The following is a 20,472-nucleotide window of genomic DNA, read 5'->3' as shown; positions in this document are numbered from 1 at the left end:
TTTTAAATTTTATCAACTAGGTTTCATTAATGTTTGTAAATTTAATAAATATTTTAGTTCTCATCAAATTTTATTTGGTATTATAATCTAAAATGTAAACAATTATAATTTATTTTAAAGTATTTAATATCGAACAAACAATCATTCTCCTAATATTGAATATTTGATAATATTATGTTTCATTTTCATAATTTTTTATTGTTTTATAAAAATTAATTAAAATTAATATTGAAATATAAGAAAACGGGTACGAGTATAGATACAAGATTATATACGTTACCTAGTGGGGATGTGGATGAGACAAAAGTTCGATACCTGTTGGATTTGGGTATAAAGATGTTGATGAATTTTTTCTACGAAGATAAATATGGGATAGCGAAACTCATCCTCGCTCCGTCCCGTTGCCATTCCTACCTCCTACCTTTATATATTGGAAACAACTAGAAATATTTTTTTTCCTAAATATAATTAACATATAATTATTTTCAAATGCATTGTTTTTTCATACCATTAATTTATAAGGAGACATCCACTCGTCTCCGATGAAGGTGGATGCCTTTATTAAGAGAATAAAAATATATATTGGTTAAAATAACTTATTGAATTATTAGTTATGTCATTAAATATAATCCCTACTTAAACTATTTAATTCGATTAGTATCTCTTAAATAAAGTTTAAATTTATAATATTATTAATTAAAATGAACCCATTAAACTATTTTTTATTAATCTTAATGATTTAAAATTATTGTTATTTGTAGTACACGAGCAAGACTTAATGGGTGGATTCCATTATTTTTTATCAAACGTAAATGAGATCAAAATATAGTAATGAATTAGGTGTTTATTCATCTAAAACCATTAGAAAAGACGAAATAAAAGAGAACACGAGCGATGATGATTAAGTCAACTTTTCTGATGTGTTAAACATGAGACATTTAAAAAAAGAGTGTATACTTTGTATATGTATTGACAATCACAGATTGTCGTAGTAGGTATTGGTCTCTAAGGATGTTACAAATGGATGTACACCATGTCTGCACTCCACAAAACACGCTTGTCTGTTTTTCCATCACGTCCTTATTTCTGCATGCATACATGAAGCCACCCTCTTTTCATTCCTTCTCAACCCTGAGACAGAGAGAAACATCCAACAATAACACTCCCTCTGGATCCTCCGGAGGGAATACTTTTTCTTCCACCTGTTCCTCCCACAACGAGACCTAGGGATTAACCTAGGCTCGTAATTCAAGTCAGTCTTTTTCTTTCTGTTTTTCCCTTCTGCAGATCAAATATATATATTGTGCACTTTTATTTATGAAATGAATCTCATCATGGTTGCATGATTCATAGATAACTTTGTTTTTTGTAAACATATGTGATCAAAGATTCAAGTTTTGTGGAAAAACATTGGTTGGAAGTCCATCACAATCCATTATTTAGATATCATTACCACACCAAATGTCTTGATTCACAATTTTCTGCAATATTAAGGATTGTGATGAATCCACAATCCTTACCAACCCATCATTTAAATTAAAAAGTGTTTGCAAAGAATTTAAGAGAAGATTGTGATATATGGTGTTCAATGTCAGGAATAACAATGATGTCTATCGATTTAACCTCAGTTTGATTTTATATATATATGTTCTAACACTGAATTCAATTATTTAAATCATGGTTTATGTGGCTGGTGTAGGCATTAATTGAAATCTTTAACTGGGTTTTTTTATGCATCTAAGTTGTTTGATACAGATGCTCAACCAACAAAATTATGGAAGTCCTTTATTTCGTAGTGCTTAAGAAAAAATGAATCTCCAAACTTTCATATATTTTCATCTCAAGATATTATAAGTTTTGGAAGTTTTTGATTTGATGATCCAATTTTTTTTGCATCAGAAATGGTACCTTTTGGAGGAGTCATTAGTGATATCAAAGGAAGGGCTGCTTGCTACAAACATGATTGGACCAGTGCATTATGTTCTGGGATTAAGTAATTCTTGTTTATTAAGTACCCTTTAGTTTCATATTGATGAGACTTTTTTCCCCCTTTTTACTTTTCACTGTTATCTGTGCTTAATTTTGATTTGTGATTCTCTAAGTAATATGTTAGGATACTGGCTCCAACTTTCTACATATTCTTCGCTTCAGCTCTTCCTGTTATTGCTTTTGGAGAGCAACTTAACAGGGATACAGGTAAAACATTTCTTCAACAATTTGTAGTTACTTTCAGTGGTCAATGCTATGCTTTTTGTTCCATAACCAAGCATCCATATCATGTTTTTATAGGTGGAAGCTTAAGTACAGTTGAAACACTGGCATCAACTGCTATTTGTGGAATTATCCAGTCAATATTTGGTGGTCAGCCTATGTTGATTTTGGGAGTTGCTGAACCAACTGTTATAATGTACACTATTCTGTATCAGTTCTGCATAAAAAGTCCAGATCTTGGTGTTGAGATGTTTCTGCCTTGGGCTGGATGGTATGTATCTATCTATGATGCTTGAATATCATGCACAAATATGATACCACCATATGATTGTATATTCTAAATACATGTATAAGATATACATATGTACATAAATTCATATCAATATATCTTACTAGACATCACTATGAATAAAAGAAAAACTGTGAATCATTTGTGTATCACAAGTAATAGTATCATATTGTTATACATACTTTATGATTATTCATATGTTGGTATATTATGCATATACATACATATCAGTAAAGTATTAAAAGTTATCCTTATTTATGTGAAACAAATCAAATAATCGGTGCTTCGTAGTTATATGTTAGACATTTTGGTTTTACCATGTTCTTAGTTTTTGAACTACATTATGTTCACTTGTGTTTCAGGGTTTGTGTGTGGACAGCTATCATGCTGATTTTGCTTGCAACTTTCAATGCCTGCACAGTTATCACGAAGTTCACAAGACTCGCAGAGGAGTTATTTGGCATGTTAATCACTGTCCTTTTCTTCCAAGAGGCTATAAGGGTACATTGCTGACCCTTGGAAGCAAAATAGAATGTTAATTCTGCACTTCAAGATCTAACCAAAAAATCATGTGATCCTCAGGGAGTCAAGGGTGAGTTCGAGACACCCATATCTGAACATGCTTCTGCAGAGGATCATCAATTCCAATGGCTGTATATAAACGGACTACTTGCAGTCATTTTCTCTTTTGGAATACTTCTCACTGCCATGGTCAGCAGAAGAGCAAGAACATGGAGATATGGAACAGGCAAGTGGCTCCAAATATCTGCATATATACTGTCAGATATCGTTGTGATATCATTAGATATTGTTAGTTACATTATTATGTGTTAGTTTTAGATGTAACAGGGATAAACTCATCCCTTTGTACTTTCCTATATATAAATGCATAACCCTACGTGTTCAACCCAGGATTCATTCATATGAGGCCATGTTCAAAGTTTTAAACTTTTCATGTAAGACTTGGGGACATTTGGAAGAACTTTGCCATAAGAATTTCTATAGAAGAAAAGAAAGTGAAAAAGGTTATTTCTGTGAAGTAACCTATCTTAAAGTAAATTTAGTGTTTGAAGTGCTTCTCTTGTTTTCTTTTCTAGAAGTGTTTGTGGAGAAACTCTTCCAAACATGCCAATGATTTATATTTTTTTTTTCACTTTTTTGATCTTCTTTGTGGCATTCAATGCAGGGTGGATGAGAGCTATTGTTGCAGATTATGGGATTCCATTGATGGTTTTGCTTTGGACTGGACTATCCTATACTGTACCCAACAAAGTTCCATCTTCTGTTCCTAGAAGGCTGGTTTGTCCACTTCCCTGGGAACCTGCTTCTCTCTATCACTGGACAGTGATAATGGTATTATTACCCATATTATGTGCTTTTTCTTATCTTCTAGTGAAACAGAACATGTCCTTCTTTCATGCTAGAATTAGTTTTAGTCCTTACGTTTTAGAAATGGTCAACATTGTATACTATAATTAGTAATTTTATGTCAAACATGTTCTAGAAAACATATAATATGGTTGATGATGGCAAAGTGCAGGATATGGGAAAGGTACCGGTGCTTTACATCTTTGCAGCAATTATTCCAGCTATTATGGTAGCAGGTTTATACTTCTTTGATCACAGTGTAGCTTCTAAGATGTCTCAACAGAAGGAATATAATCTTCAAAAACCAAGTGCTTATCACTATGATATGTTCCTTCTTGGTATAATGGTATACCATTTTCTGCAAAACCTTGCAACCTCAAACATCACTTTGTTAACTCCACTAATCAGTTCTCTGACATATCTATATCATTTTCATGTGTAGACTCTGATTTGTGGTTTACTTGGCCTTCCTCCATCAAATGGAGTCCTTCCTCAGTCCCCCATGCATACAAAGAGTTTGGCAGTTCTCAGGAGGCAGGTAAGTATCATCTTAGTTTTACATCAAGACCCTTAAGCCTAAAACACTAACTATAATATATTCTTATATAATTACTGTATCAATTTGTAGATGATCCGAAAGAAGGTGGTAAAAAGTGCCCAGGATTGCATTAAGCAACAAGGAACCGGCACTGAATTATATGGAGCGATGGAAGCTGTGTTTGTAGAAATGGATTCTGAACCAAGTGTTAAGTATTGCTGACTTGATACTACTTATATGTGCCTATTTGTTCAAATCCAACAGTAGTTTGATAGACATTTTGAATTTGGTCCAGACTAAAGACTTGAACGATTTGAAGGAGGCTGTAATGCAATCTTCTGATAGTAATGGAGAAACGCCTGCATTTGATCCTGAGAAACACATTGATGCCTACATACCAGAACGTGTTAATGAACAAAGAATGAGTAACTTCTTGCAGTCTCTCCTGGTTGGCCTATCAATTTTTGCCGTTTCTATCATCAAAATGATACCCACTTCAGTTCTGTGGGGATATTTTGCGTACATGGCTATTGATAGTCTGCCAGGAAATCAATTCTGGGAAAGAATATTGCTTCTCTTCATTGCACCAAGCCGGCGCAGCAAGTAAGTATCCCTACAAGTTTCAAGAGAAATTCTATGTTATCCGGGGAAATTTAAGGATTTTGGTACTGTTGTTAAGGCACTCTCTCCCTCTCTATCTCTCTTGGTGTTCTCAAACTCATTCAACTACTGGTCCAGTACCAAAAACCTTAGATTTCTAAGGGTAACTAGACCACTCAACTCAAGTTTTAGTCTATAAATAATGGTTTTGAAATAGATATATTGCTTCATGGTATTCAAAGCTTTCTTTATTGTTGGGTTTCAAGTGTGAATCTAAGTTTCACATTGGATAAAAATGGTCCCTATATAAAAAATCTTCCTAGCAAGGATTCCATGTAAGCGTGTCCCGTTAAGTTGAATGGTGGTATGAAACGATACAAAAAAAGGTACTCGTGGTTAGGAATGATTTCGATGGAGTGTGTACCAATGTGAAAGGGGCTTACCCTTGAAGGAGAGATTGTTGGATTTAAAGTGTGAGTCTAAATTCCACACGGGATAAAAAGGAGAAAGTTGAGCAAGTTAGGAAAGTTAGAAGACCTATAAATCCATTGTCTTAATGTTTTGGATTAGAAGTGGTGTTAATTCCTTGCTTGGGTTAGGCTGATGTACCCATCATTTCCTTGTGGTGGAAATACTCGTTTGTAGCAGAATTGATAATCTGGCCTTAGTGTACAAAATGTAGTTAGCATTTTCACAAGGGTACATAGTGTAGTAGGTCTTTCATTTTTCCCTTGGTGTCCAATCATTGTTATTTTCATATAGTACAAGAAGCTAATAACATTTTAAATTTTGTGATTGCTCTAATGTGAGTACTTTTTGGCAGAATTTTGGAAAGTCCTCATGCCTCGTTTGTGGAATCAGTGCCATTCAAGACCATAGCCTTGTTCACAGTCTTGCAGTGTGTGTACTTTTTAGTATGTTATGGAGTGCAATTGATACCTATAGGAGGAATACTTTTCCCATTACCTTTCTTCCTTCTCATACCCATAAGAGAGTACTTGCTTCCCCGCATATTCAAGCCTGCTGATCTTCAAGAACTAGATGCTGCTGAGTATGAGGAAATTCTTGGAGTTCCAAATGAGGTATGTCTTGTGCTCAACAATGTAGTTATATGTTTGTACACAATAATTTCAAATCCAAACCTTTTAACAATCTTCAAAACTGTTTGATCAGATCAAAGATCCAAGTGAGGATGACAACAACGCAGAGATATTGGATGAGATAACAACTTACAGAGGAGAATTAAAGCATAGAACTGTAAGCCAAAGGAAAAACAGAAGCTTCAATGAAGACAAGCAATAGACAGATATGTATGCATAAGGTATTCATGATAACATGCTGATAAGAGGCAGAAAACCTGACCTTTTTTCTTCGCAAATGATGAAAATTGAGTTTAAAATATACAAGTTTGGTTTGTTCAAATTCATCTGTGTTGAGTTTTATGGGACCTATCAAGTGAAACTTCATCTTAAATGTTACTATAAATTTGTCTGATGTATACAACCATACTTATATCACCAAAACTAAAACTTAGCTTGTAATCAAATGACTCTGTAAAAATATCATCCACATTTCTTTTCATCTGACTATTCAAATCTGATAAACAGTCTATATTTATAGTTTTCATTTCACAAGAGAGTTCTGACTGACTACATAACCCTTTATCCTTTAAGGGTTTGAATAAATATATGCAGATATAGTGTTTGTTTTATGTTTATCTTTGAATGATGAGTTATAGTGTCTAAACATGGAATGGTGTTGGACAGGTTCAACAGCTTGAAGAAAAATGATGAGTCTCTCTCCATTGGCATGTTGAAACAGGCTTAGTATGACTATAATCATGAATGAAATCCTCTAGATAATTGTGAAGTCAACAAAAGTTGAAGACATACGATGTATGGAAACATAATCAGAAGAAATATGAAATGCAAATTGGAAAGAAAAATTTTTGAACTTTGATTATTTGTCCTCAATATTGTTACAAGGAAACTACATATAATTAGCTTGTTTTGTTCAAGGATCATTTTTCCTTCATTAATTGGCTACAAAGTTCTGAAAATAAATAGATTCAGCACTTGTTTTCAAGTGAAAATATAGACAATGTCTTATTTATTTATATATATATATATATATATATATATATATATATATATATATATATGTATGTATGTATGTGATGTATGTGTTCACGGGGCACTTTGAGGATTTTGTAAGTATCTTTGACCCAAGGTTGTAGATGTAGTGAGCGTTGCATGTCAATTTTGTAGCAAAGATTTTGACAAAAAATGATTTCATATTAGTATTTGGGAAACATAGAAGGTTAGATTTTTTTTAGGTATCATCATGTATTTTGACATCTAAGCTGAACTAATATAAAAAAAAAATTGAATTTATTAGTTTAAGTAATGGATCATCATAAAAAAGATGAATATTCACACATAGTAACTTACAATAATTTGTTTAATTATTATCATAATGTGTAGATTTTTTTTTTAATTAGGATTTGTTATCTCATGTGCAATTTCAATGGGTAAATTTTTTCTGAACTCAATTCGTGACTCTATTTGTAATTTGTCCTACTTTGTGCCACATTCACAATCTCTCGGTTCTTATGTGACCTGTTGTATTCCATCAAGTATAGCTACCTTCACTTCTCCATTTATGTTTTTATTTTGATTAGGATTTTTAAAATTTTTTAATTTTAAAAAAATAGATTTAAAAAATGGTTGAATTAGAGGTTAATTTTTTAAAAAAAAAAGATTTAGTAGTGTGTTTTTAGTTATTTGAAGTGTTATTTGGAAAAATAAAAAAATAAATGTTATTTTATTTTATTTTTGCATTTGTTGAGTTAAAAATAGATATAGTATTTTGTATTAAGTTATTTTAGTATAATTTGGAAATATAAAAGTAAATTTAATTTTTTTTTTGAATTTGTTAAATAATTTTTTTTATAATAGTGATTTTGGAAAAAACTTTATGAATTATAATAGAGGTAATAAAAGTAAAAATAATTAATATATAATGTTTGAGGTGGTGTTGTACTATTTATTTTTTTTGTGTTTATTGAATATTTAAAATTAAAAAAGTATGTGGAAGTAAAAATTTATATTTTATTTATATTTTTTTTTACTTTGATTTCTTTATAAGAATTTTATTGGTCAAGTGTTTATTTTTTTACACAAATAAATAATGTAAAATTTATTGTTATATGGTGAAATAAAATAGTAGCTATTAACTTCAAAATATAAAGTTAGAATTTTTTTTTTTAAATATTGTAATAAATAATCGACCAAAAATTTGGTTGAAATTAATTAGTTTTGTTTTAACTTGAAATTTTGTTTTTGTAATATACGTGTTTTTTAATTGAAATTTATAAAGTATAATTGAACATAAAATATATTTATTTAATGAAAGACATCACAATACCATAATTGACATAATTATAAATAAAATTGACATAATTGGACTTTCACTATGGAACTTGACACCATCTTCACATTGCATCATTTGACCATTGGAAAACAAGGCTCCAAGAAAGGAATTTGAATAGTTCTCTTGGGTGTTAACGCCAAAGTGTTCCATGTCAGACAATTGGATGTATTGATCTTTTGATAGTGGTGCTTTTATGCAATACCAGAGTACACTAACTTGGTTTTGGAGTTTTTGTATTTGTAGGGGAAGTAGTTGTGGGTCTTGGTATGGATTCAAATTAGGTGTATAGGACCTGGTATCCCAATAAAGGTGATACATCTTTTCATAGTGGCAGAGTGCATCTTAGCCCATTAATATGTAATGTGAATCAGGGCATGCATTGTAAGACTACTTACCTTTTACAATTCAAGCTAGTAAAAAATTTGGCACGGTATCCCAATGAAGCTAATACATCTTGTCATAGTTTCAGCATGCATGTGATACCATTAATGATTACACTGTGTATGACCATGTGTTCACGTATTTGTCAGTTTTTGAATTGGTCAAATTATGTATTTCTATTGACACACTATCCCAATATCATTGACAAGTCTTGTCGTAATGTAAGGGTGCATATGAGACAATGTATTTAAAATATGCATAAGCTTTTACATGGTGAAATTATATATATTCCTTGACACGTTAACCCAATTGAAGTCTCTATCAGCTTTTATAGGGGTGAAATAATAAATCAACCTTGGCACAACCCAATATCATTGACAAGTCTTGTCATAATGACAGGGTGCATGTGAGGCCATGTATTTAAAATATGCGTAAGCTTTTGTAGTGATGAAATTAAATATATTCCTTGGCACGTTATCCCAATTGAAGTATCCATTAACTTTTACAAGAGTTAAATAATAAATCAGCCTTGGCACAACTCAATAAAGTTTACAAGTCTTGTCATAATGATAGAGTGCATGTGAGGCCATGTATTTGAAATATCTCGTAGCTTTTACAATGATGAGATTAAATATCTTCCTTGGCACGCTATCCAGTTGAAGGAAGTCAGTTTTATTTAAGCTTGTGGTTCCTTAGTTTGAAACTTGTGGAGTGTTCTAGTACAAAAAATAAAAATGGTTTGGCCTCATCTTGCCAAAAAAAAAAGGAGTGAGAGGGGTCATCCTAAATTAAGTAGAATTAGGACTAAGATGGACACTAAGGAAGGAAGACAATCAAGAAAGAGTTTCTATTGTAGAATTCAAGGACACACAATAAATCATTGTCCTAACAATCCTGCACTTAGACGATCCACATCGAACTACTTACTTTATGTTGTACTTTTAATTGTGTTCAATAAATTTATCCTGATTCAATTCAATGGTACATCTTTTGTTATTATCTTTTATTGTTACTTATTTTACATAAACCAAAAACAAATAACAAAATTATTTAAAATACAATAATAAAATGGTTTTAAATTATTTTAGTAATTTCCTTCATTTTTAAATTATTTTTTACAAATTTGCATTTTTTTTTCACTTCTTGCACATAATTCTATTTTATTAAATATATTTATAACCTTTTTTTCTACTTTGATATTTCTTTTTAAACAAATTTAATTACAATTATTTCCTATATAATTTTAGGTTTAATAAATATAGTTAATGTTCGCTGCCTTTATTTTCAAAACAATATTATTTAACAAATTTTTAATCAATGTATATGTTGGAATTTATTTGCTTTAAGAAAACATTGCTCCATTACAAATTACTACAACAAAAATTCTTACCATATAAAAAAACTAAGTATACAAATCAAATTATTTTTTGTACCTTTTAATATACGATTTTTAAAAATTACCAAAAATTAAAAGAAAACTATAATTTCAATATTTATAAACATCTAATAAAAAAATTAATAATACACAAATTAAAAAATAAACTTTAAAATTAAATTGACTTTTATATTTCCAAATTACACCTAAAATAATTTACTACAATACTAAGTCTACTTTCACATTATTTTTTTAACTCAAGAAATTCAATGAAAAATTTAATTACATTTATTTTCATATTTTTCAAATAATATCTAAAATAACTTAATGAACAATACTAAATCTATTTAAAAAAAAAAACTCAACAAATTCAAAAAAAAAAATTACATTTACTTTGATATATTTCCAAATTACCTAAAATAACTTAAAATGTAATAAGAAATCTATTTTTACTATATTTTTTTAACTAAAGAAATTTTAAAAAAATATACCTTTTTAACCTCTAATTCAACCATTTTTTAAATCTATTTTTTAAAAAATAAAAGATTTAAAATATCCTAATTCTAATTTATTAAAAAAAACAGTTGAGAATTCGAATCTCGAAACCTAATTTTGACTGGGAATTAAAAAAAATATTAGCCACACAATGTTGCCACTTTCACCATATTTTATATTTTGTCTGAATTAAAATATATTAAATTAATAATTTTTAAATTAGGTTTGTTATTTTAAATCGAAGATGTTAGTTCTTAGTATTTATTGGTGGAAGACTTTTCCACGATTCTTTCTAAACCCACCAAATTTACATTATATCTCATAAATATCAGTGGGAGAAGTTGAATCCACACTCTCTGGGATTTTTCCCTTCCAACTTTACTACTGAATCAACCTTAAATTGTGTAAATTAACACTAAGTTATTCATGATTTCTCCATATTGGACGACACCTCAAGATGAATATTATAATTTTTGAATAAAAATGAGTTAAACTCATCTCCAACCTATTACAATGTTCATCTATATTCCCTAAATTTTTACTTAAAAAAAAACATAATAAAGATCCATAGAGACATGTTTATATTAAAATTATCAACAAAATATTGTTATACATACATACATACCTATTTGTGTATATCACTCGTATGTTTTTTTTTTTTTTTCTCAAGAAGAATAAACTAAGATTTTTTTTTTTCTTATATTGGGAAAATTGTGTCAATTTACAACTGACCAAGAATATAGACATGAAGGGTAAGATAGAAGTGTAAAATCTACATACTTATATAGGAATTAAGATTTTTGTATGTTTGAATGTTGAATCCTATGCAAGAACAAGATGATCACCATCTCTTACAATATCTATGTCATCAATTTGAGCTCCTTCTGTTGTCAATATTTTGGTCGGAGAACAACCAAACTTTTTGGCACCAATTCGTAGCAATTCCTCAATAGAATCTGGCAAAAACATAAGCTTCTTCGCACCTTCACCTTTCTCTGGACAACTCACTGTTATTCTGGCTGTTACTTCCTCTTTAATTATTTGACCCACTTGAGATGAATTTGGAGAATCCGTTGAATCTCTTGATGCTGAAAATCAAATTATAACTTAAACTCACTGTTTTCACGAAACTCTAAATATAAACGACTTAAATAATGATAATATTCAGATTCACCTATGGAACCATGCAATTAATTTATGTTTAAGAAGATTTTAGGTGAGTTTGTTTGTATTTATTTATTTTAGATGAAATGCAAAATTAGGGTTCAGTATTCTTACCAATAGTAGTTTTTTACATATTTTTTAAAATAACTTTTCTGTCTTTATTTGTATGTTGGTTTTCTTTTTTTCAACTTAATTTAAAGTTCATTTATATTATTGAAGATCTTATTAATCCAAATTATAATATATAAATTGGAAATACTTTTTTTTTCTTACTGTGCTGATTTGTTAAGAGTGAATTAAATTTAAATTCAATTTCTTATGTGATTGAATAAATACTAGCAATATTGAAATTTGTAGCAAATACAAATGTTATGTTTATCAAAATTTGTAGAAGATGAAAATCTAGTAATTGAAAATTTTTAAACTAATTTTTTGTACTATAAGTGTACGCTACACTTATTTGTTAAGTAGTTTATAAATACAAAATGATAGAAATACACATACTAATTTTAATTTTTTTTATAAATCAATCCTTAATATTATTATTATATGTTAATTTTAATTAATATATTTTTAGTCTTTCATATTCAATTATTTGTTTTAGTTTATATTTTAAAACATTTTCCAATTAAATTCAAAATAGAGAAATATATCATACGTAAGAAGACGTCGCACTTTCATTATGTTAATAGAATAGTTAAAAAATATAAGAATATCGTCTTTCAATACCAATATTTTCAAAATTAATGTAAAAATGATAAAATAAATAATAAAATTAAAAAATTAATTATTAATTATGAATATTTTGTGTCATAAAAAGTAAAAATAATTTCTTTTATCTTGTTAGTTGAATAGGAAAAAGGCGCGCGCACACACACATATATATATATATATATATATATATATATATATATATATAATAATTATTGTGTAAAAGGCACATATATAATAATAATAATAATAATAATAATAATAATAATAATAATAATAATAGTAATAAATAATTTTTAAGTATAAAATAAAAATAAATGTATAAAAAAAATAGAAGTTAGCGTTTTAAAATTTATGTAGTGTCAAAAAGACTATTTGAAGAAGTTAGCGTTTTCTGAAACACTATAAACTAGAGGGGAAAAAATATCTAATTTATCAAACTCTACAAATAAGGTCAAACAAGCTTTTAAGTTAATAAAACAAGGTTTAAATATATTTTGCCAAACATAACTAAAATTGTGTTGATTTTATTGAATTTTCAATACATTTTTGGTTTATCTAAATGTATTACTGAATAAGATATGTTGTTTTATAGGAATTCGTCGTGTTGATTATACATATGTAATGGTGTATTCATCTATTTCAAGCTATTATTTCTAAACACGATGTTAAAAAATTTGTTAATATATTTGGTTAAATATGTTTTTAGTGTATAAATTTGAAAATAGAAGTAAAATTTGTTGATATTATAAACTTTGATATATTTTAATCCTCAATCGTAAAAATTAAAAGAATATAGTTATTTTAACTCAATAAAGTTAATTATTTTTTGTGTCAAATGATATTCTAGGCTGACATTTGAGTTGAAAATTTTCAAATGGTGTATATAGCTCAAACATTTGCCTGAAATGTCATTTAGCACGTCAAAATAAATTCATCCAATTGGGTCAAAAAGACTATATCTATTTATTTGTAAAGTTTGGGTACCAAACTTTATCAAAGTTTGGGACATGCACAAATTCTAATTTGGTGTCCAAATTTAGACACTAAAAACATATTTAACCCTAATTTTTTGATTCAGCCATTTAAAAACATGTGATGCATATTTGAAAAAAATTGTTTAACTTGACCTAATTCTTTAAGGATGATTGATACAAGATTGATTTACTAAAAAGTTGATTAATTATATCCTAAGTTGTATTGAGGTAGAAAAAGTATGAAAGAATCTGAAAGATAAATGCATATTTACCATAATTTGCAGATGACATGATTCCGAAAAAGGAATTGTGGAAAGGGCTGACCCTTCTTCTTTGATGTTTATCAAACCACTTGAGTTCTTTATTAGGTGGTTTGTTGGGTTGGGGAATGGCTGGTATTGTGGGTTCACTTTGACACCTACCAACAATGGATGAAATAGGAGGAAGAGGAGCATTTGGTTTATTGTTGTGTCCCATTTTCTTAAAAACGTTTAGTATTTCTTCATGACATTGATGTTCTGCTAAGGATCTTGCAGTCAACCCAATACTATCTTTTCTATCAATGTCTGCTCCTAATTCTACAAGGTACTTCACTATTTCAACATTTCCCTCACACACTGCAGCATGTAGCAGTGTGGTCATTTTACTACCACTTTGTGTCACTTCCACTTTACGTTCAATAATTTCCTTTAGAATTTCTAGGTTGTTTCTCTCAATAGCCAATCGTGCAAAATCAACTACATCATCAGATGTTATTTCTGCACCATTTTCTAAAAGAATTCTCATCACAGTTTCATGTCCACCCTTAACTGCTTCCCATAATGCCGAATTTCCTTCCAGGTCTGCATAAATAACAGTAGTTAAAGACAACATCAACTAATAGCTCAAAGTATGCATAATGTGAAAAAAGTTGTCACAATGAAACCAGAAGGTGTACTAGATGAAATGTGAGGTTTTTTTTTTTTCAAGAGGAAAGACACCGGGAGATTCAGCACCAATAAGATGTGAACACAAGTCCATATAAGAGACTATGATGTCACTTTTAACTCAAAATCTTAAAGTAATGAGTTTATGAATCCTTTTATTTATATATAATAGCTATTTTTTAAGGTCGTAAGTTTGATCATCCCTACTAACAATTTGGAGAAATAAGATTGGTTTAGTGGATTTAGAAGGGATGGTGGAAGAGATTGGGATTCTTAACAAAAACTAATAATTAACATTTGCTGATAAAAAAAGAAAAGAAAAATAGTTATCTTTCTCCATTAAATGTGAATCTCTCGATACTGGGACACCTTCCTATTTTTTTTAAAAGGGGATACATCGAAAAATTCAAAATCAATGAGTTGTGAACAAGTCTATATACAGGACCATATAATCACTTCTCTAAAATCATGAGTTTATAGGTTCTTATATTTGTATACTAGTCATTTTTTTATCTAACGTGTGACTTCCAACTCACTTTGAATCCTAACAATATAATCATTTAGCTTTGCATGGATAGAGTAATTAATGTCATGTGCTAAGGAAAGTGAGAAGTATTATCATTTGATGATTTATATAATAAGCAAAAACTAACTTTATATTCTTTAGCAATCCAAAGTTGAATGTTTCTGTCACTTTTGTTTTCTTCTTTTAGCATTCATGTGTTGGAAGTTGTTGACAAAGAACATTGCTCATTTGAAAGCTAGAACATTTTCCTTTTAGCAGTGATTGAGTTTCAGAAAAAGTGTGTACCTTTGATGTTGGGATTTGCTCCATGTTCTACTAGCACAAGTACACAATGGTCATTTCCTTTGCAAGCTGCAATATGCTGTTACATGTGAAAGCAAAATATTGTAAGAGTCCATAGTAGGTTTAAACATATGTATATGTGTTCATATTAGAGGAAATCATATTTGCTAACCAATGCTGTCTTTCCATTCTTATCAGGTTCATTTGGATCTGAACCTTTCTTTAACAATTGATTCAACATAATATCATCACCTCTACTTGCTGCAAACAATAAACTAATTGGCAAATCCATTTTTCCCCTAGCCAACATTGCTTCTGCTTCTGCCACAATTTCTTGCATAATTGGACCCCCAATTTCATGTAAATGCTGCACTAAGAAATAAATCATGTCAAAATAACATTTACAATCTCCTACATGGGAATCAAATATTTGTTGACTCTTAAACATGATTTTGATTCTATTCACATTTATAAAATTTCACTTCAACACAAAGGAACTATGTTTAAGTCATGTAAACGGTTAAGTCATGGACTTTAAACTTAAGTCAATTTGTAAGGTAAAGTTTGTTTCAACACATATATTGTAAATCGATTTCACTTTAGTCAGTGTAGGACTTCCAACACATCTTGTTACGCCGAGACATATACATATCACATTTAATGCCGCTCTGATAAGGATGGTGAAACATAGAACCAACAAATAACAAGTTTTGTTTGGATACATGTTAAGAGGTAAATTTTAAGTCTAACTCAATCTTACAAAAATGATTTGTAAAGTGAGATTTACACCTATTTATATATTGTAATGGACCTTATCTTTAGTCGATACGAGACTTTTAACACAAGCAAAATTACACATTATATTGTAAAATATCACATCAACAAAATATTTTCTAGAATTCTTTTATAAATTTATATTCTCTTGTGATATTTTAAGATGCATGCAGAGGAATATTAATAAATAAATATGTCAAAGGGCCAATTATTGAAATACAAGTACATTCTTACTTAGAACTCATTATGAGAACATGTTATGCTAAAAATTTTAAAATATTAGGCAATAAAGTTAGGATTTAATAGATTAATTGTGCCTCCACTAAAAGTAGAAACGTTTTAGTAGTTTGATTTATATAACCTATATCATTGAACTAAAACCAAAATGAATGTGTACATAGCAAACATCATAAAAGCCTGAAACTAAAACCCTAATCTCTAAACTTTAAAACTAAACAATACTAAGTAGAAATAAAAAGAAAACTTTCATAAAAGCTCAAGAGTTTCACATACTTGGAGAAAATTGTTTATGATCATTGTTCCATCTCCAACATTTGAATGAGTAAGATTTAGAAACGTGGTTCGATTCAAACGTAAGATTTGACTCAATCGCTTGGTTCGGACTGTGAACAATTGTGGCCTATAACACAAGACTCCTATTTCACCAACTACATCTCCTTGCCTTACTTCTCCAACAATCTGGTATAATTAAACGCATGTTTTGTTAGTCATAGAATCAAAATTTTTCGTGAAATCATATGAAAGAAAACAATCAAAATAAACAAACTTACCTGTTCTAATCCATTGTTGTGAGTGATCAGATCCTGTTTGTAATGAGAACATCAAAATTAGCTTGTGTGTGTATGTGGAATACAATAGAATAAATTATAACATAACAAAGTAAAAAAAAAAAAAAAAGTAATACAATATCTTACAGCAGCTCCTGTAACGAATATGTAAAATTCTGTTGGTGCTTCATTTTGCAAAATCACATCTTCCTTTGGAGGAAAATACTCAGCCTTCATCTCTGTGACCTTCAAATTTTGATATACAAGCATAGCAAAATAAAACATTTTATTTATTTAAAAGAGAAAGAATAACAAGAATCAATGCAATTAATTATTCCAGAGTCCTTTCATTTAACAACACTAGTCTCTCTTCCTACAAAACTTCTTAATCACCGATTATAAACTAAAAGTCACTTCTAAAAATATTTTTCACCCGTAAGTGCTTTTTATGAGAAAACCAATGTAACACCCTAAAATTTTTGTCCTTCTATGTTCCACCAATTGGGCGAAAGATTAAACAAATCATTTATAGTTGTTTGAGCACATATAAAAAAGGGTTGTGGGAAGCACTAGTAAAAATATAAGGTTCCATGTTTTTGGCCTTATAAAAATAGGGACAAGAAGACCAGAAAGAACATTGGAAGAAATTGTTGTAAAAATAAAAATTGTAAAACTAATATCACCAAGTTAATGGGAATTAGATTTCATATGTCAATTACATGTATATTTGTCCTACAAATACTATAGTTTGAATCAAGAAATGGTGATAAAATACAATAATAAAATCAAAGTGTTCCATAGTTTTTCTTCTTGTTATTTCCCTAACTTTGCATTCTTCTTATGACTCTGTGTACAAGTGAAATATTGTCCTAATAACAGTTGTTAACAAAGATCTCATGGTGAATAACATCTCTGAAAATTTGGTTTCTTATTGAATCAAATGACATAGTTTGATTTATGTAAATGAGAGATTTCCTAGTGTGATAAAGTTTTTGTTGTTGCCCTTCAAATTTTCTTCAACCAAATTATGAGAGATATGTATTTATATATAACAATATGATCTAAATCATGTATGTAATTATGTACAACATAATTACAGAAAATCAATTAGCTTAATTTTATGAGAATAATTCTGAACCTAATAACAGGAAATCAATTAGGTTAATAATAGGAAAATAATTCTGATTTGACATAATGCAACAAGACATGACTAACACAAAATATTACCAGTTGAAAAACCAGGTCATTTGACACTCCATGAAATAAGTACACTTTGTCGATAAGTGAAAAGAATAAGTAGTGTGCGATGCTAGACTGAATGGCTTTTGGAAGGGAATCAATAATCTCTTGTTGTTGTAGTCCTTCTAAATCAGTTCTATATCTCATAAGCAAATGAGCAAATATTTGTTCTTGCAAACGAGGAGGCAATCGATTCCTACGAGCAAAATTTGAGGCATATTGGACAGTGTCTCTCTGTTATGACAAGAAGAAGCAAACACTTTCATAGATAATCATATTACATTCATAAAAACCTTAAAAACCTTCACCTAACCGAATTCACGACCATCAATAATTTCTTAAGGACAATGCTTTCGTGCTCCTTAAAAAAACAAGAGTTTTGGAGCCCTTCTACATAGATTCAATGCAAACATGTCATATCTAAAAATTTTAAATGATGTAAATGACATGTTTCCATTTAGATTCACCCATAAGTGTACCAAAACCCCCCTTTTTCTTGAAGGGCACAGAAGCAATGCCCATTTTTTAAAACCTTACCTTACTTATAAAGGTTAACTATAAATAAAACAAAGGATGAGGAATGAGAAGATAAACTTACATATCTTTTAGTTCTTTCGGTCCAATGGACAACCATGTTGGTCATGTTGCCTATCAAGTACGAGGTGAGTCCAAGGTTGAAGAGCATATAGAAAATGGCAAATATCATTTCTTTTGTATTTACAGGATGTAGATCACCATAGCCAACTGATGCAAGGGTGACTATGGACCAATACACAGATATTACATACTTTCCCCATATAGTTTGGTCGATGGTTGAAGGAATAATTGAAAACCATGTATTTTTTGGATTCTCTCTCGCAGCAAGAAAATAGAAAAAACATGCTGCAGCATGCAGTGAGAATAGAGTAACCTACAATGGTATAAAATAGGTTGTTTTGTCATGGTCTACAAAAACTTTACCAAGAAATTAATCCATTGCAGTATATAAGTAGGTACTTACACATGTAAGCTTGCAACAACGCACCCAAAAGTAGCTATAATTTCGATCCTTTTCCAATCTAACACATGAAGAAATAAATAATTATAGTGGTTCAGAAGAAGAATGTGAAATGTTCATTCTCTGATACATAAAAAAATTAGAGTTATGGCATTACCTTGCAAACATAGCACTAACTCGATGGAGTCGCCATAGTCGGAGAACATTTAAGTAGCTGTAGGACTGAAGAGAAGGTGGCAACACACTGCGAACAACTTCATATGGAATGCAAGCAATGACATCCAAAATCAACCATGATTTTGCATATCTCAAAGCAATGAGTTTGTGGTCATCGATTAATAGATAAGTAGACTTATCAAGGTAAGCAACGAAAAAGGTGATTACAATGTCAGCTGCAAAAAACCCGTTTACAAGATTGTCGGTAATAGCTAGGGCACCCTTTGATTTTTCAAGGAAACCAAATTCAAATGGACATATCCAAGCCGTGTAGAAGACCAGTATTAGCAGAAACTTGTTCCATAGCCTGCAAAAACACTTTTAACCTAAGTTTCAGGTGGGTTGATAAAAAAAACATTATGGATGAATGTCGGAAAATTGAACCTGTAATTATGATCGTATGGAGAGATGACATGACGACCAAGCTTTGGTCTCCGACTACCGTTGTTCTGGGCAGTGGCACCGAGAGAAGGAAGAAGAACACCGGTGAGACTGTATTGGCTACCATCTTCCCTTCCCTCGATTTCTCTCTCGTTTACATCATGTTCATGTTTTGCATCATCACGACCACACAATCCAAACATCTTCTTGGTCTTCCTTCTTCGGCTTGATGATATCGTTTTCTTCTGTCACACTTTTGCTCGGAAAAAAGAGAGACACCATGTGTCTCTCCCCTCGTCTCTACAAATAGGAATTGCTATAATAATTTATCTTCTGCTTCCCTTCCTCTTCTTCCCCTTCTTCTTGGTTTTGTTGATTGGCGTAGCTTAATAATGCCATTTTTTACTCTGTGGCATCGATCAATCAATTATAAACCAATATATATATAGAATATATATCTATGTGACGAGGCAACACCTAACATGTTTGCATGCTACTTTCTTGGTTGTGTCTCCATTTGGCACTGCCTTCAACAATAATATAGATTCATGAACCTAACTTTTTGTTAAAATCCTGATTCTTTGCAATACGTTAACATGCAACTCCACCTACCTAACACACATGACCTAAATATACTGAAAACAAGATTTATTTATATATATATATATATAGGAAAAAATTTGTTTTTCTGCGAGGAAAATAAACAGTTTCATATATGCTATGAAAGAAAAAAATGAGTTTGCGAAATATTTTGGACGAATTCTTATTTTCTAAAAATAGGTCATTAAGTTATTGACGTTTT

The 20,472-nt window shown here is 30.1% G+C and overlaps 2 protein-coding genes across 3 annotated transcripts; one reads left to right on the top strand and one right to left on the bottom strand.

The window, feature by feature from the left end:
• The first annotated feature begins 1,093 nt into the window (after nucleotides 1-1,093).
• LOC114193960 (putative boron transporter 7) lies at nucleotides 1,094-7,091 on the top strand. Of its 2 annotated transcripts, XM_028083971.2 has the most exons (14): nucleotides 1,154-1,252; nucleotides 1,900-1,993; nucleotides 2,103-2,196; nucleotides 2,290-2,482; nucleotides 2,863-3,001; nucleotides 3,083-3,248; nucleotides 3,687-3,853; nucleotides 4,041-4,214; nucleotides 4,311-4,406; nucleotides 4,497-4,613; nucleotides 4,702-5,009; nucleotides 5,830-6,088; nucleotides 6,180-6,327; nucleotides 6,773-7,091. In XM_028083971.2, exons 4-13 carry the CDS (start codon nucleotides 2,370-2,372, stop codon nucleotides 6,306-6,308), a joined length of 1,668 nt encoding a protein of 555 aa, XP_027939772.1. In that variant the 5' UTR covers nucleotides 1,154-1,252; nucleotides 1,900-1,993; nucleotides 2,103-2,196; nucleotides 2,290-2,369; the 3' UTR covers nucleotides 6,309-6,327; nucleotides 6,773-7,091. The 2 variants fall into 2 exon arrangements, with proteins under 2 accessions (XP_027939770.1, XP_027939772.1); XM_028083969.2 differs by having other exon boundaries at nucleotides 1,094-1,252; nucleotides 2,114-2,482.
• A 4,231-nt stretch (nucleotides 7,092-11,322) lies between these two features.
• Nucleotides 11,323-20,069, bottom strand: LOC114193959 (potassium channel AKT1-like). Its single transcript, XM_028083968.2, has 12 exons — nucleotides 19,674-20,069; nucleotides 19,231-19,596; nucleotides 19,077-19,134; nucleotides 18,675-18,986; nucleotides 18,065-18,310; nucleotides 16,985-17,083; nucleotides 16,841-16,873; nucleotides 16,563-16,748; nucleotides 15,448-15,642; nucleotides 15,279-15,354; nucleotides 13,814-14,383; nucleotides 11,323-11,777 (listed from the first exon to the last, which is right to left on the bottom strand). Exons 1-12 carry the CDS (start codon nucleotides 19,871-19,873, stop codon nucleotides 11,512-11,514), a joined length of 2,607 nt encoding a protein of 868 aa, XP_027939769.2. The 5' UTR covers nucleotides 19,874-20,069; the 3' UTR covers nucleotides 11,323-11,511.
• Between the last annotated feature and the right edge of the window lie 403 nt (nucleotides 20,070-20,472).

The sequence above is a fragment of the Vigna unguiculata genome, chromosome 8, assembly GCF_037176805.1.
Source record: "Vigna unguiculata cultivar grain cowpea cultivar isolate G323 ecotype 2 chromosome 8, ASM3717680v1, whole genome shotgun sequence".
Classification (NCBI taxonomy): domain Eukaryota; kingdom Viridiplantae; phylum Streptophyta; class Magnoliopsida; order Fabales; family Fabaceae; genus Vigna; species Vigna unguiculata.
This window is presented reverse-complemented; position numbering and strand designations above follow the sequence as displayed.